Below are 24,999 nucleotides of genomic sequence, written 5' to 3'. Positions count from 1 at the left end.
TTTGCCTCGACCCATTTCCAACGGCTAGTTAGAGAGAGAGAGAGTTGTACTTGGTATGAACTGTGAAGGAGCCGATCACAGAGCTTCGCCGGAAACAGTGTAAAGCTTTGACGGAGTTGCAAACTTCGTCGGAGCTGGTGCCGAGCTTCGCCAGAGTTGCAGAGCCTCCCCAGCGTTTGGGGTTTGAGCTGTGAAGAAGGGGAGAGAGAGACGGTGAGGGTTTCAGTGGTGGTGAGGCGTCGTCAATGGGGTCTTAAGTGGCGGTCGGGTCTGTGGGGCTTCAATGAGGGCTTCGAAGCTAGTGCAAATGTTTGAAAAGGGAGCCCTAGGGGATTTGGGTTTGGGTGTAGGGAATTTGGGCTTGATGAATAGAGATGTGTTCATTCAAAATGAGTTTTTACTCAAAATTTAACTCAAATATGAAGAAAAAAATGGGTGAAGACTAGAGCTGCTCTAAGTGTTCGTGATTGTAGAATGATTGAATATGGAATTACCACTTTAACTATCCAATTTCAATAAGTTTAGTACACATAAAATAAATACACAAACACTTGTACACATTCACAATAAGGTACCCCGGAATTCCCAATTTTGAGTTGAAAGAAAATCAAGGTAGCTACAAAATGTTTGGCCAAGTGAAAATAACAACGCGACTAAAGAGCTTGTTCATAAGAAGTCCCAAGTTCAAGTTTCACAAAAACCAATATATTTTGAACTTTTTGGGCCACTGGAGGTTTGCTCGATCGTTAATTCTATGTCTTCGAAATTAGTTGAAGTATGCGCACGCTAACCCGAACATCTGATTATAAAATTAAATACTAAAATTAAAGGTAGCTGATGCCTTGAAATGACGCCTGCTCATTTCATGAAAGAATTCAAGTCACGATAAAATATTCATGAAACATCATGATCTGTACACAAATGAACTTCTACAACCAACCCAATGTGCATGAATTTAATGATACGGTTACCTGCGGATGTGTACTGTACACAAAAAGATTTGTCAAGACGTTTGCAATTACAAAAAGGTTTCCTATTGTGTTTTTCAAACACTCCATTTACAATTATCAAATGGAGGGTGCAAGTGAAATTGCATGGTGAGTATTCTATGAAGGCTCCCGTTGTGTTTTTCAAAGACTCCATTTATAGTCTAAATATCGATAAGCAGTAAAACTTTTAGTATGAGAAACAATACTATAAATGCATTAGACGTTAATTTTCGTTTAACAAATAGTGTTGTCTCTAATACTATAGGTGTTTACTGCTCATCAATATTTAGACGATAAATGGAGTCTTTGAAAAACACAACGGGGGCCCTTTGCCTGATAAAGATACTCAGGCAATTCCACTTGAATCCTCCATTTGTACGTATCACAGTAACCTCTAAACCAGGAAAAATAAAAAATAAAAAAATGTAACAAAATTGAGACACGAAAAAAATATTTTACAATTTCAAGGTTTCAAACGAAAAAGTTACTGCTGGAAGGGCCCTTGAACCCGACGATGAACTCTGTTGCTTTTTTTTTATCTACCGACTCCGCCTTGTAGCCGGCCCCCTCTCACTTGCAAGTTAATAACAAAAAAGAAAACAATCAATCAACTGAAATAAAAATAAGAGAACTTTCTGGGATGTTACAAACAGATACCATCAAACTTTTAATAGTATATATAGGGAGGACTGATCAATACAGCCCCAAGAAATCCGTTTGCTGCTGCTTACTCATTGTGAAGAGGGAGTGTTCGGAACAATGAAATGCAAGAACGAAAGAGAGAAATGCAGTAATCTGGCCCTCTTGCCCTGAACTTGAGTTTTATTATGTAGAGAAGCGGGCTGAGCAGAGTGAGTGGTGTGGGATGAGTGGGTTTATAATTGCTGTGTCTGCGACTCTGTGGGGACCATGGAGCAAAACTGAATTATTTGGAGTAGCTCCCAAGGTTTGCACCAAATTACTTGGAGTAGCTCCCAAGGTTTGCACCAAGGCCCCTGTTTAGTGTTTGGTCCTGTGAATTGAGAATTAATTACATCTTTGGTCCCTCAATGAGTTGAGATGGGATTGCCATCTGCATACTTCTTGAATGGGAAAATGACGGTCAGGGACGTGTTTTGATAATTAATACTTGTTAAGAATTTTGGCGGGTATTAATTGTTATTCAATAAAAGAGAAGCCTATATCTACCGACCCTACTTCACTTCTATCAAAACACGTCATTAGCTGTCATTTTCCCTTCTCGAATTCTAGAATAGTTTTGGCCTCGTAAGACGGTAAGAAGATGATACTCCCCCTCCCAAAATATATTTGTCCGGTCCGCGAACCAATGACTCGAAAATAATGCATTTCATTCGGAAAAAAATATTTGAGTTATCTAGTAAATTGTTGAAATTCTTTCGAATTTGCAAAAAATGTAGTATCATTTTTAAGTTATAATTTTGTAGACCGAACGAACATTATGGGACGAATGATGTAGTAAATGACAGCAACATTTCACCAATCCTCGAACCCACGACCAGTGGGTTCTGATGCCCATTTAATGGCCAACGACCAAGCATAAGGACTGGTAGGGAGTAGTAAATGAATTCCATCAAGAATTCTACTAGTAGGGTTGTAAACGAATCGAGCTTTGTCGAGTTCGAGCTTAGCTTGTTTACTAAACAAGTTAAAAATTTGAGCTCGAGTTTGATTCGAGCCAAACTTAGTTATTTACTAGACGAGTCTCTCTTAACAAGCTGAGCTTTTGTGGAATGAGCCGAAAACTCGAGCTTCGAGCTGAACTCGCAAGCTATTCGGTTCATTTAAAGTCGTACCTACAAGTTCAATCTGGGAATTCTTTTGCAACAGAATTGACGGAAAATTCAAAAGCACCAATTTTGTATTCCACAATAATTATTCATTACAAAATCATGTTTCAGATAGAAAAATAGCACTCCCCTGCAAAATTTTAGACTTGTTTAGAATTTTAAAAAGCAATTGATATACTTAAATTAATGCATAAAGATTGATAAATTGTGTGCACAAACCTTTTATTTTCTTTTCGAGTCATGCTATTCGAGTCATGTCAAGGCTTTTGATCTTAATGAACTACCATTATTCAAAATGAATGAGTACTGTAGCAGAAATATGATCACTCTTTTAAGGGCTTGTTCGGCTAAAAAAGCCATTGGCTTTCCTGCAAAAAATAAGCCAAACAAACCCACATAAAAACAAAAATAAGTCAATAAGTCACTTTTTTCGTCTTTATTCAAAAAATATTGGATTTCGATCAAAATTTTATACTTTTTAGATTCCTCTCGTCATGAAAAAAAACTTGAATAAGGACAAAAAATAAGCCACTTTGGCTTATTTGTCCGAACACCCTTGAAATGGGGGATGCCGCTTGGCACCGTTTGACATGGGTGTTTAGCAGTATCCCCGGATCTCTTTTAACTACATACAGATGCCCGACACCCACAAACTATTGTAACTGGTGGAACAATGCTCCAGCAGCATAGAATATTTTTCCCTTATACCTCTAGACTTTTTCTGGCTGAATATTTTTCCCTCATACATCTAGACTTTTTCTGGCTGGCCATACGTAATACTTTATTGTTAGGTTAATACCTTGTAGATGGGTACGTCACCTACCAAATATTTCCTCAAATGAGTAAACACACTTTTGGAGTAGGAGTATCCTATTCGGATCCGGATCTTCTATGAGGATTTTTTCTGTGAAGATTTTGTGAGCACATTAATAAGGACATCCAAGGGGGCTCACAACAGCTCCTTCTCCTTGTGTAATGAGGACATTCAAGAGCTCACAACAGCTCCTTCTCCTTGTGTAACCAGATGACGTCGTTTAGTGGCTAAATCACAAAGAGAAAATGGTACAAACCCACAATCCGTCATCTTCTCCGTTCAACGTCTTCCAGTTCCCATTGCCAGCCCATTCCACTGCGATAAACTTGTTCCCTCTTAGTCTAAAAAATCGTTCCCCCTCAGCCGGAAAATTCGTGACACTATCATGCTTTCCATGTGTGTTCTTGCAGTTTTCTTTTTTTATATTTTGTCTCAACAAACAAACACAATATCTTATTTGCAAAACCCATTATACTGGTGATGGTGGACATCAGGAATCAGACTGCGATGTCCAATTGCTTCTTCAACTTCATTGCTTCACTTGATTTACTAATGATTTGGAAGTTTTTGTTTGTATTATTGGAAAATGAAAGAACAACAACAACCCTAATTTTAATTTGAAAAGAAACTGAATAAATGAAGGATTTTGATGGGGGCGTTTGCCGAGGAGAATGAAATGTAGAAGAAGAAGATGAAAGCGGTTTTGGGGATTTCTCTCTATTGAGGGCCAACAGAACTGTAGAATAGGAAAGAAGAAAATTTCCTATTTGTAGGTAACGGAGAAGATAGACTGAAGGTTTCTCTCCTCCGGACAATTAATAGCTGAAACTGTGTCATTTCATAAAACAAGGAGGAGGAGCTGTTGTCAGCCCTTGAATCTCCTCATTGATGTGCTGGCACCTCCACATTAAAAGTCTCACAGGAAAATACTCATAGAGGATCCGGATCCTATTCTTTTGAACTTCCATCTTTATTTCTACAAACAACAATTGAAGTTGCAGAACCTAGTCACATGCATGCGCCTATGTGCAAAGTTGCAAAATCTATTCACATGCGCCTATGTGCATGTACACTAAATGAATGTCTTGTCTGTCTCTGGCTTTATTTATTATTGGTCTGACTTCTCCTTCCATGTACAGTGAATGTCTCAAAAAAGGACCAGGATACTACTAAGCACCTCGCTTGGCAATGGTGTCGAGCGGCCCATCAGGCCGTTCATCTTGACAATAGACGACCCAGATCTTCAACAAGCAAATTTCCCAATAGATGGAGAAGGGCAGATGGAGGCACGTAGTTGGTGAAAGTTAATTAGGAAAATAATATAAGGGAAATTGTTGAAAAAAATGACCCTGCAAATGGCAATGCACCATTAACCCTACCATTGTTATTTTTTTTGGGCCAAATAACACTATTCATGGCCATTTAATGGAAATGGCTCAAGCCAAAATGGCCAAACCATTAGACTTGGTCTAATGGAGGAGTAACTCTCAACTTATATACTGAAGATGAGTAAGTATGAGAAAAAAGGCTACTGCAAAGGAAAAGGCGGCTGATGAAAAGGAGAAGAAGAAACACACCTTGAAGAGGAATTGGGGGCATTTTTTGTGGGAAAGAAAAGAAAGAGGCAAAGTACTATTTATAGACGCGTCAAAATAATTGTACTGCTACACTCTCCCCCCTTCTTTGTCCCTCATTTAGTAAGCTTCCTTTTCTTTCTTGAACTTTTTTACATTTTTTGTAGTCTTTTAGTAGCTTGGGGACTTCCCTCTTTCTATAACCTTCCATTTTTATTTTCTTGAACATTTTAACACCTCTCTTTTTTTCCCGTGTAGGCTTCTAAATAGCTCAAGAACCGAGCCGAACTTGCGAGCTTTTCGATTCGTTTACAGCCCTACCAAAAAGTGCTTTCATTGCTTACATATGGAGGAATGACTTTGCCATTAAACATACAGAGTAGTTAGGTCGTGGGAGGGATAATTTTAGACCATTGAATATGTGAAAATGAAGGGTTGAGATGGCAAGAAAAGGAATATTCTTTTGGATACCTCCCTTAGAATGTTACTCACCTTATTCTATATTGAGAGTCCATCACGAAAAATCGTGCGAAAAAATTCAAAAAATTATACATGGAAATAATTGATTTTTTTATTTGAAAAATGGCGAGAGAGAGAGTATGAAACCGTCAATATAGAAGGGAGGAAGTATATGGATATACCTTCTCAAATAAAAGTGCATCTATATACATAGTACAACAAAATATACTCCCTCTGTACATCAAACGTGTATGCCATGTCTCTGACTTTATTTTTGGGCTGAGTGTTCAAGATTATTAGAATTGAGTGGAATTGAGTGTTCATTTTTGGTTAAGTGTTCAAAGGAAGGCTAGCTCATAAATTTTACATGTATTCTAAACAAAATAAAAAATTGGGTGTTCATGTGACCATTCCTAAGCTGCGCATACAGTACAGCAGCCACTGCCCAACCACCAGGGTTGTTTACTGGCCATGGAGTTTGCTCTCATCCTGGAGGTAGGTGTAAGTTCGACTCTTGGGGGATTGGCTGATCAACACAGAGAGGTGAAGTCTAACCACTGTATATGATTAATTTACGTGGTTCTTAGGCTAATGAATTGAGAGGTGAAGTCTAAACTCTCGAGCTCGTAAATTAAATGACTGTCTTAACCCCTGTGGCTGTAATATGATGGATCTTGGGTTCTCTGGTCCCCGTTTTACATGGACCAATTTGAGGACAACGGCCAACGGGAGGCTTGATCAAAGAACGGCTGGATAGGGTTTGGTGCAATCCTTTGTGGCAACAACTGTACACCAATACTAGGGTTCTTAGTTTACCTCGTGTTCACTAGCATGATTGTTAAAAGCCTACGATACAGGGTACGTATTGTACCATTCCGATCATCCCCTAAAAAAACTATATGTGTCCCACCTCGTATTATTTTTGTATAAAAATCCTACGATTACTTATTGACCTAAGAATCAGACCTTATTTTAAAAAGCGGAATTCAAACACATTCTAAACCCAACCTCAATCCATTAGGGCTAAAATAGAGAAAATATCATGTTGTGCATCAATTAGATAAGGACTCTTCTCTTCTCCTCTTCCCTTGGTCAAGACACTATAACACCTCCTATAATATACCCCACTTGGGAAACTTAAGAAATTTTCATCCTGAAAACCACTTTTTCAAATATGCAATAGCTTTTTAGTGTGTTATTCGGTATAACTGTTTTTAACTTTTATATTAATTGTTGTTAACTTTTATCTCGATACAATTCATAAAATGAAAAAAACGATACATGATACATATCCCAATTTGAAAATATTGTCAATCACTCGGATTACTGTCCCATTTGCTTGGATACCTTTGGAAATTCTCACGCCAGTTCTACTAGGCCCTTTAGATTTGAATCTATATGGTTCTCTGACCCATGACTCTGGTCGATGAGTGCTGCATGGATAAAACCCAAATTTTCTTCTCCAGTGCTTCCTCTTTTACCAATCGTGTCATTTCTTTGAACAAGGACCGTTTCGGTAACATCTTTACAGAAAAAGGCCTTAGAAACTGAATTGCTGTTCGTTTTTATTTGAGCTTGAGAATCCTTGACTTCCGCGTATAATCATCCCCTTCGGCTTGAGACCAGAGGATTTTTGGGCCCTTAAAATCTCATCTAGATTGGATTGAGGCGTAATTTGTAAATCCCTTTTTGGTAGCCCTAAAAGAAGACTAGAGGATTTTTTTGAAGAATATGATACAATCGTGTTGAAAAGGGAAAGAATTATTTTCATCCACCGTACTGTTCCTTTTTGTTGATGTTGCTATTGTTAGTTATGTTATTTTTCAATTTTGTGTTTTTTGTTTAGACTAGGTTAATATCTATGTTTCTTCCTTTATTAGTTTAGGTTTTTTGGTTAGAGCATCTCCAATAGCCTCAACATGATTCTAAGCAAATAGCCTACCGGAAACACCAAAATTCTACTTTAACTAGTTACAAAATACATATCTCTTCCAACGGCCTAAGCAAATGCTTATCCATATCAAAAAACCTTTTCTGAAAAAAAAAAAAAAAAACAGATAACACAAAACTAAACCTACAATAATGTCTGCAAAACCAAACCCACAGAAGTCGAGAAACCCAACGAAAAAGTCAAAAATCAAACCCACAATCACTTAACCCACCGAAGAACCTATCAAAATTACTGGTGCAAGCCATACGATCACAGATCACAAAATTTGCTGATTCAACCATACAATCATAAAACCCGTAGAAAATCGCAAAACGCATACAATCACAAACCTCGCCGGAAATCTGTGCTTACCTTCGCCGGAGCCAACAACGGCGAGGGCGATGACGACGCAGTGATTCACGGCACAGATCTAGTGGCATTGAGAGAGAGAGAGAGAGAGAGCTAGTGCTACAGTGGCTCATTGGCAATGACGAGTTACTGTAACAAATGGGGAAGAGACGAGGGTTCCGACGAGGCTGTTGGTTCCCCTTTTTAGACCCTTTTCTCGTCAAAACCTATAAATCCGACGAGGATGGTGGTTCCGACGAGGCTATTGGAGATGCTGTTACCAAGTTGATAGGCATGCTAGAGTTACAAGTTACAATAATACAACATCAATATAAAACAAAGTTATCGTCAATTCTCTTTTTCCAACACTGGGGCTGGAGCTGCTCGTTTGTTACTGTACTTTTTTTTTAGTTTTCCCCATCCAGTAAGTTGATGCAGCTCTTTTATTCACATACTCCTTTTCTTTTGAATGGATTAAGCTTAACAATGTTTACGTGCATGTCTGAAATGGTGAACTATTTGAAGCATTATTTGTTTCTGTGCATCTACGATTTGTTTATATGTAATTTGATCTACATGTAGACCCATCTCTCAAGGACAACGAAGAGGTTCTTACTTACAAGGATTTTGTTCTGAGGAGGACGGATTTGGACCTTTTGGAAGGACCTTGTTATCTGATGATCAGATTTTCGGATTCTACTTCAGTTACCTGACTTCCTTGTTTGACTCTGAAGACATCCTACTAGTCCCACCGTCGGTGTCAAAGCCTGTGCTGAAGACGTCAAACTGTAGTTTTTACAGTTAACGATAACGATGATCTTGGTGGGGCTGAGAGCGGCACCGAGTATGATGGCTTATGGTAGGAAACACGAATGCATCACATCATGACAGCATGGAAGGAGTTAATAACTTTTTTTTGATAAGTGGAAGGAGTTAATAACTTAAATGCCATGAAGCTATTTGAGGCTTTAAAGGGTTTTATGGGCACATCGAATCCAAATGGAAGGACAAGAGAGAGCCAACCAAATCGGCGGGGTCCCCCTTCTGCTGAACCTTGCTTCTTAGAGTGCCCGACGCCACAAATCGAATGGATACGACTGTGGACTTTACGTTCTGACAATTGCTCGAACAATCTGCCAGTCGTACTCTAGCAAACACAGGACCTAGGAGGATAACTGGTTTGCCTCTGTGAATGAGCATGTCACTGCATCTTTGGAGCTGAAAATGCGGGCCGAGGAGTTGAGACTTATCGAAGAACTCAAGGCTGATCCTTGAGTTAGATGGTAGCTGTTTCTTTAACCCGGCTTCAGACATAAGATTTACCAGTTATGATTCATCTAAATACTAATATTTCAATTCTTTTTTGTTTTGTTCATTCTGATGAAGAGCTGTGTTAGTTTTGTCTGGACAATTTCATGAAGTTTTATATGTCGTCACAAAACAAAGACAGGCATACATAAATGATATGCTCTGTTATTATTTATATACTATGTGATTCGCAGATATACATAGCTAAATTGACAAATTACTTCGAGTTAAGGATGCCTCATGTTACTAATGTGTATCAATATTTATACATAGAAGCTTTAAATAATAATTTCTCCGTATCTAACGTCAACGTGAATGCAAACATGAAAGGTGATTCTCACAAACACTAGACACTTTTTTCCTTGGGGTAACGCTCTGGGGTAATGCGAGTTGTCTGCTTATACGCACTTTGAACTAATTCCTACAGTCCTTTCCATAGTCGTTCCACACGCGAACATGGCTTAGCTAATCCCTTGGGGTTCACAGTAAACACTTTTTATCTCAATGTATGCGTGTAAGTTTGTAAGAGCATCTCCATTCTTTACTCAAATCTTGACTCAAACTCAAATTTGAGTAAAAATAACCCAAAACCCCATCTACTCCTTATCCAAAAACTTATACCAAATTTGAGTTTTACTCAAAACCTTTACTCAAATTTTTGGAGGCAAATTTCACACCTTTAAATTTACAATATTGTTATTAATGAAATTTTTACTCAAATTTGTAATACATATTTATGCTTGGGTTTGAGTTTGTCCACACAATACCAAATGAAACTTTTACTCATATTTTTATTCAAATTTGAGTAGTGAAGAGGCCGAAAGGGTTCCTTTGGGGTAACTTTTCAAAGACTTTTTTTGCACTAGCTTTCGATTGTTTTCTAAGAATTTGAGTACGATATTGCCATCTGTGTGTTTGTGTGTGGTCAAAATTGGGAAAAGGCAATCCTTCTCCCTCTCTCTCTCTCTCTCTCTCTCTCACTCTCTTGTTTGGCATCCAAGACAAAGAGTCACCGTGCCTCCAAAAATGTCTCCTCTCTGTTCACCTCCCACCGCAATCACTCCAAACTCTCCAGTCTCTCTCTACTCTCGCTCCAATTTACTATCTCTCTTCGCCTCCTCCACTACCAGGTCACTTCATCCACCACTCTAACGTACGATGCTAGCTTTTACTCGTCGTTCATTCAATTTCTCTTTCTTTTCATCCTTATATTACTATTGTCCAATATTTGTAATGACAGAATTTATATGCACACAAATCCATTATCATGTAGGAATAAGACTGATAATAGTTGGAGAAATTTCAAGGCGAAAATGTCGTCTCCTTCCACTCAGGCTCCCTCCGATTCCTCCCCACCGCTTCCTCCTCTCCCTGAAAATCCCACCGTCGTACGTTATAAACTCCCTCCGTCCCATTTTGATAGTCTTGAAAAAGTGCAATTTTTGATATAAAAAAATAAAAGTATTTCTGTGCATAACTAATCGAGATCTTTAATTCAGTGCAAAGAGACTTGAAAAATCATGTACGGAAGTCTGAAAATTTCATCTTTTTCGCAGAGAACTATCATTTGGTGACGGAGGAAGTATGTGGATATATACGTATATAGTATATGTATATATGTTTTGTATGTATATACGGAAGTGTGTTTGATTGAGTGTTTTGTATGTTAGCAGCTAGGATGTGGAGGATTGACAATGGACTTGTTAGCAGCAGTGGAAGCTTATCCAAAGCCAGATGACAAGATCAGAAGCACTAGCTTGAAGGTAATTAAACTCTTTACGCCTTGAAACTAAAAAAGAAAAACTGGTTCTTTACTTAACTGTGTATGGTCTGTTTCCCCTCAATTTAACATCATGAAGATTATTGTCTTTGAATCTTTGTATTGAATCTCATTTCTTGAATCTTACTTCACTACGCAAAATGCCCACGAACTGAATTCCCCTGAATTGGAATTGAATTGCTTTTTCCAGTCAAGTTGAAATTTTGAAGGGATCAAAGTCTTTTCTCTTTTTTTGTTCCTCCTGTTTTTGTACAGAAATTTGAAGGCAGTTATGGTTGTATTTATGAACTAGCTTACGTAATCGCGGTGCTTGTTCATTACAAACTTTGTGACAAAATGATATGCTTGTTTAAAGGTTTAATTTTCTTGTACCTTAAAGTAGAATTGCGTTCACACTCACTCTGGAGAGGAGTACCCCGAAGGGATTTAATAGTATTATTATGGTGTTTTTGAGAATTGCAGATTCAGGGAGGTGGGAATGTAGGGAATGCTTTGACCTGCGCGGCTCGTCTGGGCTTGAACCCAAGGCTAATTTCGAAGGTTTGTTAACCAAACTGCAACAATCGTAGGTTGAAAACTTAAAGCTCCTATTAGTTGGACACTTGGACGTACGTGTTATAATTAGCCTAAATTATTGCAACAATCATAGGTTGTATAAATTATTGTAACCATGTGGAATGATGTTTTGGTCTTACATTTGCATTATGATGCATCCCTTCAGATGAATGGAGGACTAAGTGCTGCTCAGAATATGTTGTGGTCCTTGTTGTTCTTCTCATTCAAATGATTTATGACATGTAAATGGGCTGCTTTCTGCAATTTAGCATCCTTCCGTGATTTCCATGTCATAACTCTGCATTAGCTAGGCCATCGAATAGGTGGTAAACACCACTTCGACCTCACTACATGTGCTATGCCTTTTTTTTCTAGAGAATGACGCCTCCACTCAGGAAGAAGGCTACCATTCGGTGCCAAAAGCATGTCTGTATGATTAGAAACCGAAACGCCTTTATTCCGAGACTCGAACGTGTACTCTTCTCTAATTGTGATATTATGCAATTACTCCATTAAAGTTTTCGTAAATTTTACGGACTGTCGTTGAAATGTCTAGAGAACAAAGGGAACAATATAACAAAACCAATACATCAGCAATTCAGCATCTAATATTAGTTTTTAAGTTATTTGTCACAGTGTCATTGCCAGATAATTTTACTCGCTGATTCCTGTTATGGGTGTAATTTCTTTTGCTAGAGTTAACACTAGGAAAAATGTATTATTGCCTTCATGCGGGAATTATTATTGCTAGATTGCAGATGATGCTCAAGGTAGAGGGATACTGAAGGAGCTAGAAGCCGATGGCATAGATACTTCTTTTCTTGTGGTAACGTGGAAATCTATGAGCCATTTGTGTTTTTTAAGCCTTTCTGTTCATGGCTTGAAACTTGTTGAACTAATCCAGTTGTGTTGTTTTACCTTTATACTGATTGAATGCTAAAGGACACCTATTCTATGGTTTAAATGTATAGCGTTTTGAAGAGAAATTGCAGAGAGATACAGTATTATTTCAATCTTGAATCTTTTCTAAGTCCCCTCCCCAAAGCCAACTAATAACGAGGCTCCCCCACTTTGCAATTAATAGCCTATTTTGCAACATATCCTATGATACTGCTTTACCTCTTCACTAGTATAGCATTTGAATCAAATGATCACATTGAACCAAATCTCATCGTACTCTTTTGCTCGCCCCTAATAACATGCTTTTCAACCATAATTTGTAATCTTATTTAGAGCTTCTGGATACACTACTTTTTCAAATGACATAAAGATATGCTACTTTTTTTCTGGGCCGTCATTGATAGCACTGCATGATCTTACTCATTTGTCTTCTTTTTGACTTTCCTGACCCACTTTTTCTTCATTCTAGGTCTCCAAGGAGGGCAATTCACCATTTACCTACGTAATCGTTGACAACCAGACGTAAGGGTCATTTTTTCCTCCATTGTTATCAGCATCAATTTGGTAGAAACAGTTTTATTCTTCGTTATTTTATTTTATTTTATTTTTAGATGCTTCGGAATAGCTGTTCTTCATTATTTCACAAGTCTTGGTCTAGTGAAAAAAATGTAAAAAAATTGTGATCATGATTCTTGCTCAGCAGCATGTTTCTTCTGATTAGCCATTCTCTATACTTTCTGTCTTTTACTTGCAATACTGTGTTTTGTACAAATCTATTTTTCCATGATTAGCAGATGTATGTGACTTGTGCATTCTTTTTCTGTTTGAATTTTCATTGAAAAACTGAAATCTGTTTTTTGGAAAATTTTATAAAGTATCTGAGGGTATCATCTCTTCTATCCAGTCGAAGATCACTCTTTTAAATACTTTGATGTCTTGTTTTGATTGAGACTTTTGGAGATTCAGTACCACCACCACACTACCATCCCCCACACAAGCTCCGTAATAGTCAAAAAGGTGTGCCTATGACATCCCACAACTCTATGCCAACATTTATCAGTTATACATCCCTTTGGTACACTTTTGTAGCATGACAATCAGTTTTGTTTTTCCTCTGCCACTAAACCAGCAGGAGGCGGGAAACTGGATGAAGTTGTGGTTTGCTTTGTCAGCAATTTCCTTGATGTTTTTACTCTATAGCCTTCAGTAAACTTTTTACGTTTGGTTTGCAATCTTCAGCCATCCAGCAAGGCTGGGTTTTATGTTGGATACTAAACCTGCAATGGCCTTTACAGGAAAACTCGCACTTGTATTCACACTCCAGGATTCCCTCCAATGATACCTGATGACATTTCCAAATCAAGTTTGTTTTCTGCACTGGATGGAGTGAGACTCGCCTATTTTGATGCAAGATTGCCCGCAACTGCTTTAGTTTTTGGACATGAGGTAATTATCTTTTTCTTTTTTTTCTCTTTTAGTAGTTTGGGAAAAGGGTGAATTTTTTCTTAAAATTGATTATTGTAGATGAAGTAAACTGAGCTTGCCAATCCATTCTCACTTTGCTAACAGGTTGTAGTTATAGAGTGTGCATGTGATTGACTTCTACGCAATGATACAAGCTGATTAGGCATGCATAATCATTGTGTTTTATTTTTTTCTTTTTGGCCTCAGCAAAAGAAACCTTTTATTCATCAGAGGAGTTTTTTTTTTTCCCTTCCTTTTCTGATGTAAAGAGGAAGGAGAATGCGTCACTCACAGAGATACAAAACATACAAAGAAGAAGTGCAAAAAGAAACATCTAGTTGGTATTAGCTTTGGAACACAATCCATCACCCAGAATAAGTAGCCTAAGGGGGCTAGAAGTTACCTTGGAAGTGCTGATGCATCCTGACCCCTCTTTCTCATTTGTTTCTTATCCCTGCAGTTTATTTCTCATTTGTTTTCTTGAGTTATGTATTTTGGATGCAATGGGCAACAAGTATTAGTACAAACAAAGTGATAGCATTTTTTTAGTTGCTAAAGAAAAAGTTAACAGCATCTCTTCAGCTCTTCCAATCCAGGCAAGGCGCAGGAGTATACCGATCTTAATTGATGCAGAAAAAAAGAGAGAAGGCTTGGACGATCTACTCCATTTATCAGACTATATCGTCTGCGCGGCAAAATTTCCGCAGGCAAGCAAGCTGAACCATTCTAATAAACTGCTGCCTGTTCAACCATGAATTTTCGAAAATATCATATTGCAAGGATCTGCCTTTGTTTTCTTCACATAGATATCTAGTACTTCAGACTAAACACTCTAATTTTCTTTTCTGATTTCACAACAGTAAAATGATGTATAATCGGAACATCCAGCATGTTAAAGTGAATTAACTGAAAATCGCGGTCTACAAGCTCGTTACTAGAGTACAGTTTTCCGTATCAAAATGAAAACACACCTACTTATGGTCTCACTGTTAATCTTCCTTGGTTTATGTCTTCAACTAGTGCTGTTAAAGGCGATGAGCCTTGATGGAAGTAATGGGAAGGATACTATGGACTATCTGATTCTATCTTTTTCTATATTCTCCCCTTCTAGGTGATTATCCCTGTATGATAGACTATTGATGTCGTGTCCCTAGGCACTTGTTAGAATATACAAAAAGCTCTTCACCCTGGATACAAGTCTTCCTGTTGGGCTATGTATAAATGGTCACCTATCAAGAATTTGGGCAATCGCGACATAGTCTGTGGTATCCCAATATTTGGGCATTTGGTTGGTATGTAACCGAAGTTTGGGCAATCATGAATTAGTATGGAACCTATTACAATCCAAATTGCATGTCAGAATTTAGCATTGCAAAAACATTTACAAGAGGATGTTAGATGTGCAAATATGGTTTGCCGCATATTGATTATTACAGTCGATCACCTTCGTTTAGTTTTTATTCTCTCAGTGTTTTAACTTTCGACTTGGGTGCATGCGCACTATTTTTGGCTTCATATCCTGCAGAAGATGCATATATAGTCCCAGGTAGACTGTCGCAGAAATAGGATATGTTCAACCCATGGCAGACAACAATTAAAAAACCATGCATAATTACAGTTTGCTATCCTATCGAAGCTGTTCTCTTTTTTTTATTTATTTAAATCCTTGGATATGCCATCATCAAAACATAAGAAATTGTGCATATTGATTATTTCTGCCAATTATCCTTTTCTCTCAAATATGAGGTGAAATTGGTCTTCCTACATTTCTATCCCACACTATTGGTACAACTAAGCTCTGCTCAATTCCAATCTTTTATCTAAAATTGGACATTTTTGTCTGTCATTGCCTAGCAGGCATGGACTGAGGCATCATCTGTTCCGAGTGCACTTTTGTCGATGCTTTTGAAGCTGCCAAATGTTAAGTTTGTAATTGTGACCTTAGGCGGAGATGGTTGCATAATGCTTCAGAGAATTGTAACTGGTTTGTATATGGTTCCCTCTTATTGTACGTTTAGAAGTGAAAATTTGAAAGCATGGACCTGAACTAGGGAAGAACTATCTCTATACTTGCTTTGTTTTCACAGCTTCTAACATGGAACTCTACCACTGGCAGAGGGTGATCAGTCTGAAGAAATGGACATTGACAATTTATTAGAATCGTTGAATCAAAGAAAGGACAGTAACACAGCCATCCCCACATGTATTTCATCGGTAATCCCTTTCTTCCAAGAGGGTAACCTTCTTTCTTGTTTGTATACATCAACTGCATGGGCAAATTGCCATTGACTAATAATTTGAGAGAAATACTATGCTTGATGCTTGCCCTTAAAATACAGTAATGGGAAGTATAACCAATTGCCTGGATCCCCTACTCCTCTAACCCTACAGAGATGCAGCCTTTTGGGTAGGGAATAATTGGAGTAGGAGAGGATATGTTGGTTTCCCTGCTGTCTGTACGATTCCCAGTAAGGTCACTACTATACGAGCCGTTGATGCTTGAGGGTTCTAGATTTAGACTCTTTGTCACCGTGAACCAGTATCAAAGATCAACCCAAACTGTCATTACTTCTCTTTCTGCAGGTGTGTTGTAATTTTCTATGAATCAATCATCTGTGTATTTGTATTTATGAAACCAAAAGTTTTTTGTTTAGGTACAAGAGTGCGTTACATACAGCTGTACATACACATAGAAAAGGGATTTTGAAAACAAAGTTGCCAATCTACTCTTCGGAGGGATATCATGTGTTGAATAATTGCACAATATATGCTAGAAAATCTGCTCTGATGGCCCTACAAAATCAGTTCATGGATCCACTTTTACTAAGGGGGGAAGAGGTGGGGGCGGGGTCTAGTAGGGTCCTAGGAGAGGACAGAGGCGGGATCCAGGGAGGGGACTCCAGAAGCACTTTCCAATAACTGACCTGATCATGCATAAGCATATTCGTGCTTGGGTGGGCATAGCTAGAACTCGATTGTCTCCGAATAATGCCACTTATACCTAGTGCATCCCCAACTCCACTTACAGTCTCCGAACCATCAATTGGGATAACCTTGCTCCCAGATTACCGTAAATGCTGAAGTATATGGTCACTGAAAAACCCTTGTAGTTATTTTGATGTGAAGTTAAGAGATCGAAGAAGATTGTTTAGGAAAATCTATTGCATTCGTATCTGTGACAACTATTTGAATTTGAGGAAGGAATGCAATGAAAGAACACTCAGTGTCCTGGATTTAGTTTGCATAATCATCCTTGGACTTTTTCAAGCGATTATTGACTCAGAATTCACGTCAATTTAGTTTTAAAGGCTATCTTGAAGATTGGCGGGAAGCTTTTTGTCATTTCCAAACCCAGCCTGGATGACAGAGCAATATTGAACAATGGCAAAACTTTTTCTCGCTGTTTTACAAAAGGAATTTGTAGTTATAATCTATTAACATATAAAGCAAGAAGGAGAACATGGTTTCATGAGATTGTCTCTTACATTACCCGTACGAGCCGTACAGCATTGATGGTGTTAAAGTACGATCATAATTTGACGGTTTTCTTTTATTTCTGATTTGAATCCCCCAGGCAGAGACAAAATTGAGGGCTAATGGCATAGGGACAGTGCCTGGGCGGTTGTTTATTGGAACAGCCGAAAAGATACCACCTTCAGAACTTGTCGATACAACCGGTGCTGGAGATGCCTTTATTGGAGCCATTCTTTATGGTACGTGAAACATATAATATGACGTCCTCTTTTATGCCTTCTGCAGTTGTCTTCTTTGAAATGAGGTCGTCTTCTTTTTGGTCAAACGGAATAGGAAATGACGTCTTCAGCTCTTCCTGCTTTCTCAAATTCTTCATGTGACAGTCCATTATTGTATGCGCTGGTGAATTGTGGCATTCCATTAATATATGCTCTGGTGAAGCAGTCTTGTTTTCTTTCAGAAATCATTGGTTGCGATAAACTAAGAGAGAATTTCATGTTCTATATTAGGTTTATCTTGAATGATTGTTGGCACTAATTTTTTGATTACATGGAAACACCTTCGACCAAGAGGAAAGGAAGTGGTTCTGCCCATTCTGTTTTTTGCCGTGTCCTAAATTTCGGGCACACTAACTTTGATTTAGTTCTTGACCAATTGAGTTTACGTTTCCATGACGGTGATGTTCTTAAGGGTTTGGCATCACAAATTAAGGATATGCTTTGTTTGGTTTTTCTGGAAACCAATGAGTGAACTCACTTGAGAAGCACAAAGGATTTGCAGAACCACAGTACAAATGAGCTTATATCAAATGGTTCTCAATTTTCTGTCTGCAAGTAGTTTTTGGGTTGTCTTGTTTATAGTATCGTAGGATATCAGGTTACTTTCCACCATCGGATTCAATATTTTTAATTACAGCCATTTTCCCACGAAAGGGACTGATACTTGTTTCTGCATTTTATCTGTAGCTATTTGCGCTGGCATGCAACCAGAAAAAATGCTGCCATTTGCCACCCAAGTGGTTAGTAATTGTTCAATCCAAGTATTTGAAGTGACAAAGTTAAATGTGAAGAGCAAGAAAGCTTATTCACAATTTTGTGGTTGATTGCAGGCAGCTGCTAGTTGTAGAGCATTAGGAGCTCGAACTGGTCTTCCTCATCGCACAGATCCACGACTGGCCCCTTTTTTATGACAAACGTCCTGAGTAATGAGCCGGGCCACTGGTGCAACTTGGGAGAGAAATGGCATCAGGTTCTATAACTTGGTGCTTTTTTTTCTTCTCATTCGTCTGTAGTAGGATCTCGTGTTGTGTTCTTGACGGAGGATGGTGGTGGAATGGTCAATCCTATGTTGGATTTTCAACGTCCTCTTTGTTAGTGTACATACTGGAGTATATGTATCCATTGGTTTTGATCCAGTCCTCATCAAGAAATTTCTGTTGTATTTTCCACCCTCAATTAAATGTTTATTTTTCACTTTAGGAGTCTGAAATCTCTCTCTCTCTCTCTCTCTCTCTCTCTCTCTCTCTCTCTCTCTCTCTCTCTCTCTCTCTCTCTCTCTCTCTCTCTCTCTCTCTCTCTCTCCAAAAAGGTAAGAATCCTGCCTCCTTCAATCCTCCATTCTGAAACCTTCTGCAAGACATTTTTTTGCACGTTATTGTTATCCTATGAGTCATTGTTTGTAAGAGCTGTTCCTTCTTAAATTGAAAAGTACAGTTCATAAAGGGAGAAGATTTGTCATTTCTTTTTTTGTTAACGCCACTTCCCTGCAAGTATTTGCACCAAAAATACACTTGCAGGGAAGTGACGTTAATAAAAAAGAAAATAGCAAAATCAATAGCCTTCATAAAACCATTTGCCACTGTATTATCGGCAAACTTGAGACGTGTGTCAAGTGATAATTTAACTTTTTTTTCTTCGAGCTAACATGAGGACTGAAGAGTAGGAGTGTGCACGGATCGAGTTGGATTTGGCCCCAGCTACGCCGGAATTTTCTTATGCCGATGTTTCAATACACCCCCTAGCCATTGGATCATGAAGGAATTCCGAACACACAACTCTCAAAGACATCATCCAATTAATTGCTACGAGTGAATCGAAAAATACATGAATAACGGAGTATTTGTTGCCTACTGAGCCCCTGTTTCGGTAAGTTTTTTATTTTATTCTTAAGTATTTATTTTTTATTTTATGAGACATTATTCTTTCACAATACTTATTGTAGTTAGTAGAACGCATCCTGATTATTTGACAACTACGTAATTAGAAACTATAGAGGGCTGGATTCCACAACACTAGGGGGAAACATAAAAGATATTCAAAAGAAGTATCCTAGACATAGATTACAAGACTGAATTGAGGCAAACCACAACAAAAACATTAAAGGGCATCCAAAACTACCAACAAAAAAAAGGTACCTCCTGAGTCCCTAACTATTCAAACCCTAAATTGTAACTAAGCCCTACAACATGCTGTCAGCCTTGGTGGGCAGCCTCTTGAAAAATGTCACCACTTTAGAAGGCAGCTTGCTCCTGAACTTAGGTGGCCTCAGGAAATACAAACCCCAGAGTGCAATTACCCACCTGATAGGCACCAAATAGAACCCAAATGCAGCAACAATGCAAAGGATCACAAACAGAAACGTCGCCCGAGGATCGCGCCAACTCAGCAGCGCCTGGAACCTCTCGCCCTGTGTCGCCATGTCACCGATCACCGTCTGAATCCTCCCCGCCACGCTCCTCAGCCTGTCATACCTCATCCGAACGATCTCCGCGCTCCGGCTAGTGGGAAACGAGTCGAATTCCTCGTCCAGCTCGTCTGGGTGGACCCCCTCCGCGTACGATAGTCTTGTATCCATGTGAGGCGGGTTCCTAGGTCGTGATTTAAACCGCCAAATCCCAGCTAAAGCCATGAAAATCAACACGAACGGGATTATGATCTCCGGAACAAAAACAAGAATGACGAAACAAATCACAAACAAGGCTGAATAAACCGGTTTTTGCCAACTCTGAATAGCCTCCACAAACCTCCCAATGGCAAACACACTAGATAGAACATTCATGAGCCGGAAAAAGTTAGCCTTGCTTTTCCTCATACTCCACATGTGAGAGTCGTGATCGAGCATGTATTCCACCACCTCCCGCCCCAATGGTGGCTCAGCTCGACTGAGCCTTGCCGCCACCACGTTCATCGCTTGGTGCCTCAAGTTGTCCAATTGGTTCACCGACAAGGGATGGACATAATTCATCTTGGGTAGCAACGGCCTTGCATAACTATGAAGCACATTCATCATATTAGCACACGAGAAACGCACCGCCAAATGAAGCTCCCCCATTTTCTTCACACCAGAGGCATGCAACATTAGGAGGGGATAGGAATGGGTGTAAACCCGATCAAATTCAAGGGTTGAAAGCCGGATCCTAACTTTTCCAATCCTAGAGTCTCTACCTGTGGCGTTGTTGGCACTTTTGTCAACCCTTGAATTATCAAACACCCCAATTGTTATCACAGTGCACGGGTCAAACACTTCCCAAGTGTACTGCTCATTCCATTTGGGTGACAAGCTATCAACCACGGTCCGGGTCCTGACCCATTTCTGCCCGTATTTCGCCACACAATAAGCATCAGTGGCTCCTCCTTTCCCTTCCTTCACCTTCATCGGCATCAGATTAGTAGCACCCAAAATCCCCATTTCAAGAACCCCAATATGGGGCTTCCAAAGCTGTTTCGCAGTGGGCCTAAGATCACTGCTGTACAAAGTCGATTCGTCAAGCACATGGTAACCCCCATCAAGTGAAACCCGGATATGAATCCGAGACCCGAACCTCGTCACAGATTTCACATCCGACCCATTGTTGAACTGATGGATATCCAGATTGTACCACCTGGAATTCACCGGTTTATCATCCAATCTCCTCTCAATCGATGTCACTGGAAGAAGCATTCTGCCAAGAACTTCCTCCCGGGTTGGGGCAACCCGGTCCTCAACTGAAACCAACAAGTAATCCTCAAACGGTTCTGCTACCACAAACACCAAATCCTCATTCCATAAAGGGTTAGAAAAGGTCCGGTTCGATGTTGTGGAGGCAATTCTAGTCCTCAAAACCTGATTCCCAACTTGGATTTTCACAGAAAGTTCCGGGTACTTCACCATTGACGACCCAAAAACAATATCTTGAGCTTCAATGATTGAGACCCTCAAATACCATAACTTCGGTGACAGATAAACTTTTGATTTAATAGAACATAGCCCATCAAAATGCACATTGGCTGCTTTTGAATGCCAAGCTTCAGCAAAAGCTTCATCTGCCTGAGTCCCGAACCAAATCGAAACCATAACCTCTCCCCCCTTCGATTTCTCCCCTTTCTTATCCTCCATTCTGTACCATTGCGGAGCCAACTGACTATCGGGTGGAACCCGTTTCGGAACCTCATTTAAATCAAACCAAACGCGGCCCAAGTCGTCATCTTTATTATTCTCCTTCACAAAGATCTCCACTATCGATGATTGTACGGAGTCTTTCGAAAAGGCGAAAACTTGGTCCCATTGAGGATGATTTGAACCGACTCTTTTCGTGATTCCTCTATAGTTCCCCAATTTCACCTCCGCCACCAGTTCACCGCCACCGAACACCGAGATATCGCGGGCTTTAACCACACGGATATAGAGATACTGCATTTGCTCCACAAGGTCATAGGTTGAGTCCTTGTTTGAGGGACCCCCGCCGAGGTGGGGACTTGTTTCCTTCAGGGAAAACTCGGTTGACCCAGTTGAGAAAACACCGAGGCCACCACCGGCTGAGCCACGCATGATGCCGCCGCCACCAGCGGTGGGGATAACAGGACCATGGCCACTGGTGATGATAACAGGCTTGATATCACCTGAAGAGATGGGAGCAGAATTTAGAGAAACATATAGTGCTTGTTAACAAAATTTCGGTAAGAGACTATGGACAACAAAATTGATTTCTACCAATATTATAGTGCTACATACACAACAATCCAAACACAACACCATCCCAACTCCTCATATACATGTGGAGCCCACACACACACAACAATCCAAACACAACACCATCAACAACCACACATACATGTGGGGCCCAGTTGTGTGCGCTTAGACCCCACATGTATGTGAGGGTTTTGGATGATGTTATGTTTGGATTGTTGTGTACCTTCCAAAGAGACTGTTCACTATACAAAATGAGAATTTAAAGAGAACCCATATTTATTTATTTTTAAAAATCAAACTCTTTCCATGGAAAGCTACTAGATATGAACAAATTTGTTAATTTTTCTATTTATTATTTCAGTTCTAAGAAATTATTTATGGGACGAGGGGTACTAATTACTGCAAAAACATCTCCAGGAACAAAATATGGACAGAGCCTATAGCAGTTGCTGAAGCTAAAAAAAAAAAAAAGCACAAAAATCAAACTTCATAGAACTTTTTAATTTTTGGGTTTTCTCGTTTTCTTTTCAACGTATCTTTTACCCATAAGCGAAAAGTAAAAAATTTGTGTCGAAAGATTAGCGCTGTGATTAAATAAGACAGAAAAACCATTTTCAAAGCTACCCTTTAAAATGACAACTATTAACAGCAAGCAGAAGCTTAAAAAGCACAAAAATCAACCTTCATAAATGGAGTATTAATTTTTGGGGGTTTTCCATTTAAATTTCAACTTATACAAAAATCACTATGTTTGACTCTAGAGTCGCAACAAATAAACAGTGTGGTCCCCGCTAAGTGGGTTGCCCGACCCGACCTCAAGCCTGGTTGTCCAGTCACTGTTTAACCACAAAAATATATACGCCCTCCATCCCATAATGTTTGTCCGGTGAGGACGTAAAAATAATATATTTTTTGTAAAAAAAATTTAAATTTTTTTCAACAATTTACTAGATATCGATGAGTTCTTTTAATTTACGAAAAAAGTTTGGATTTTTTCTCGAAAGAAATGCATTATTTTTAAGTCTTCATTTTGCGGACCGGACAAAATATTTTGAGACGGATGAAGTATATAAAAATATAATACAAGTCGAAGATCCGAGTTCGAATGGCATGGAGTCGTAGACAAGGGAAGGGTTTTATGTTCCCTCTTGCTAGTTTTGGCAGGGGCTTTTTGGGTTCCCAGATTTTTTTTTTTCTCATGGCGGGGTTTGACCAAACTCGAGGGGTTTATCCCGGGCTGGCTCTGCAAACGAACATCGTGTCCTTTAATGACAGTAACAAACCGAAACAGTCGAGGTTCGTCCCTTTGACGAGACCGGGGAATAGTCGAGGCACGTATAAGTGTAAGTACGCAGGCCGGACACCCTGACGGTCAAACCAAAACAAATACTAACAGAAACAGACTCAAACAGTAGATGGAGTACCAAAAAAACCCATTTTTTTTACAGTCCTGCTACGAGCAGGGACAGACAACAAATGCGGTTGGTCCTATTTAGATCCAGAGCGCAGGAACAAATGCGTTTGGTCCCATTTAGATCCCGAAAAAATCTAAAAAAATATTCATAAATTTTTGAATATTATTTTATGAGGCCCTGTAAAAAATCAGCTCCAGTGGATATCGGTACTTATCCAAAAGTAATACTTACCGATATCCACTGAAACTGATTTTTTACAGGACCTCATAAAATAATATTCAAAAATTTATGAATATTTTTTTAAATTTTTTCGGGATCCAAATGGGGCCAAACGCGTTTGTCCCTGCGAATTGTCCCTGCTCTTTGTTTTTTTTGTTTTTTTTACCCAAGGGGAAAAAAAAAATTTACTGTACCTACCTGGGTTTTGCTCTCCTTGTTTGAGAATCTGCTGATTCAGATTCTGATTGCCCATTTTACCCTCCATCCCCAAATGATGCTGGTTGCTCACCCCCATCCCCTTCTTGCTCTTCTTCGCCGAGAAAACCAGGTTACTACTACTCACCCCCCCACCATTATTCCCCATCAAAACCTCCTTCACCACCTCCTCCCTGCTCGACAGATACAGCTTCAAGCTCAGCTCCCCCCTCACGTGCGAGAACAAGCTCCTCTTGTCCAGCCCGAACAGCTGCGCCGGCGCCGCCTCCTCCCCTTCCCTCCCCACGCTCGACCCCGGCACCCTCACCTTGCCCAGGAAGTTCCGGCTGTTGCTCGACCTCCGCTCGTTGAACACGTTGGCCTCTATGGTCCGGTAAGGGAGGTCCTCGGCGGAGTTTATGTGGAACACCAGCTTCTCGTTCCAGATGGGGTTCAGGTCCTTGTACTTGACCTGGGTGCGCTGTCTCTGGTTCTCGAACTCGATTTCGACGAACGGGGAGGAGGAGCCCTCCCCGTCTTTCTGCATCAGGTTGTGGGCCGCCACCACCTCCACCACCAGCTTTTCTTTGCCGGTGGTGTTCATGGCTGAGAAAGAGAGAGAGGACAGGGGAATGTGGTTTGAGAACAGGGGAAGAGAGGGGAAATGGAGACAAACGGGTTGCTCGAGAGAGATGCAGAGCAGCAGAGAGTGGTCAAACAGATGAGAGAGAGAGAGAGAGTACACTACTGCTACAGAACAGTGAATGTTGAATATACGGGGAGAGGACTTTGGATTTGGATTTTTCCCCCTTTTGAAAGG

At 39.6% G+C, this 24,999-nt stretch overlaps 2 protein-coding genes and 1 long non-coding RNA gene across 6 annotated transcripts; 1 reads left to right on the top strand and 2 right to left on the bottom strand.

Moving 5' to 3' along the window:
• The first annotated feature begins 10,139 nt into the window (after positions 1–10,139).
• LOC131320729 (uncharacterized) lies at positions 10,140–18,891 on the top strand. 4 transcript variants are annotated; one of them, XM_058351557.1, is made up of 13 exons: positions 10,140–10,360; positions 10,504–10,618; positions 10,904–10,993; positions 11,473–11,550; positions 12,317–12,391; positions 12,935–12,987; positions 13,761–13,911; positions 14,526–14,636; positions 15,787–15,913; positions 16,046–16,143; positions 17,504–17,642; positions 18,369–18,421; positions 18,512–18,891. In XM_058351557.1, the coding sequence occupies exons 1-13, from the start codon at positions 10,257–10,259 to the stop codon at positions 18,590–18,592; spliced, it is 1,275 nt and encodes a 424-aa protein (XP_058207540.1). In that variant the 5' UTR covers positions 10,140–10,256; the 3' UTR covers positions 18,593–18,891. The 4 variants fall into 4 exon arrangements, with proteins under 4 accessions (XP_058207540.1, XP_058207530.1, XP_058207557.1 ...); XM_058351547.1 differs by having other exon boundaries at positions 10,167–10,360; positions 10,901–10,993; XM_058351574.1 differs by having other exon boundaries at positions 10,216–10,383.
• LOC131320748 (uncharacterized) lies at positions 16,774–17,497 on the bottom strand. The gene is made up of 2 exons (XR_009198332.1): positions 17,150–17,497; positions 16,774–17,032 (listed from the first exon to the last, which is right to left on the bottom strand). It is a non-coding gene; the product is annotated as an uncharacterized LOC131320748 (long non-coding RNA).
• A 792-nt stretch (positions 18,892–19,683) lies between the features above and the next one.
• LOC131320720 (FT-interacting protein 4) lies at positions 19,684–24,932 on the bottom strand. The gene is made up of 2 exons (XM_058351534.1): positions 24,183–24,932; positions 19,684–22,280 (listed from the first exon to the last, which is right to left on the bottom strand). The coding sequence occupies exons 1-2, from the start codon at positions 24,781–24,783 to the stop codon at positions 19,861–19,863; spliced, it is 3,021 nt and encodes a 1,006-aa protein (XP_058207517.1). The 5' UTR covers positions 24,784–24,932; the 3' UTR covers positions 19,684–19,860.
• Positions 24,933–24,999: the final 67 nt, after the last annotated feature.

This window comes from Rhododendron vialii, chromosome 1a (genome assembly GCF_030253575.1).
Source record: "Rhododendron vialii isolate Sample 1 chromosome 1a, ASM3025357v1".
Lineage (NCBI taxonomy): Eukaryota > Viridiplantae > Streptophyta > Magnoliopsida > Ericales > Ericaceae > Rhododendron > Rhododendron vialii.
The sequence above is the reverse complement of the archived record's forward strand: the minus strand, read 5'-3'. Positions and strand labels throughout refer to the sequence as shown.

Coding starts and splice junctions, on each gene's coding strand:
- LOC131320720 (XM_058351534.1), bottom strand. CDS start 24,783: ATGAACACCACCGGCAAAGAAAAGCTGGTGGTGGAGGTGGTGGCGGCC. Junction 22,281..24,182: donor ACAAGGAGAGCAAAACCCAG/GTAGGTACAGTA, acceptor CCATCTCTTCAG/GTGATATCAAGCCTGTTATC.
- LOC131320729 (XM_058351547.1), top strand. CDS start 10,257: ATGTCTCCTCTCTGTTCACCTCCCACCGCAATCACTCCAAACTCTCCA. Junction 10,361..10,503: donor TTCGCCTCCTCCACTACCAG/GTCACTTCATCC, acceptor ATTATCATGTAG/GAATAAGACTGATAATAGTT. Junction 10,994..11,472: donor TCAGAAGCACTAGCTTGAAG/GTAATTAAACTC, acceptor TGAGAATTGCAG/ATTCAGGGAGGTGGGAATGT.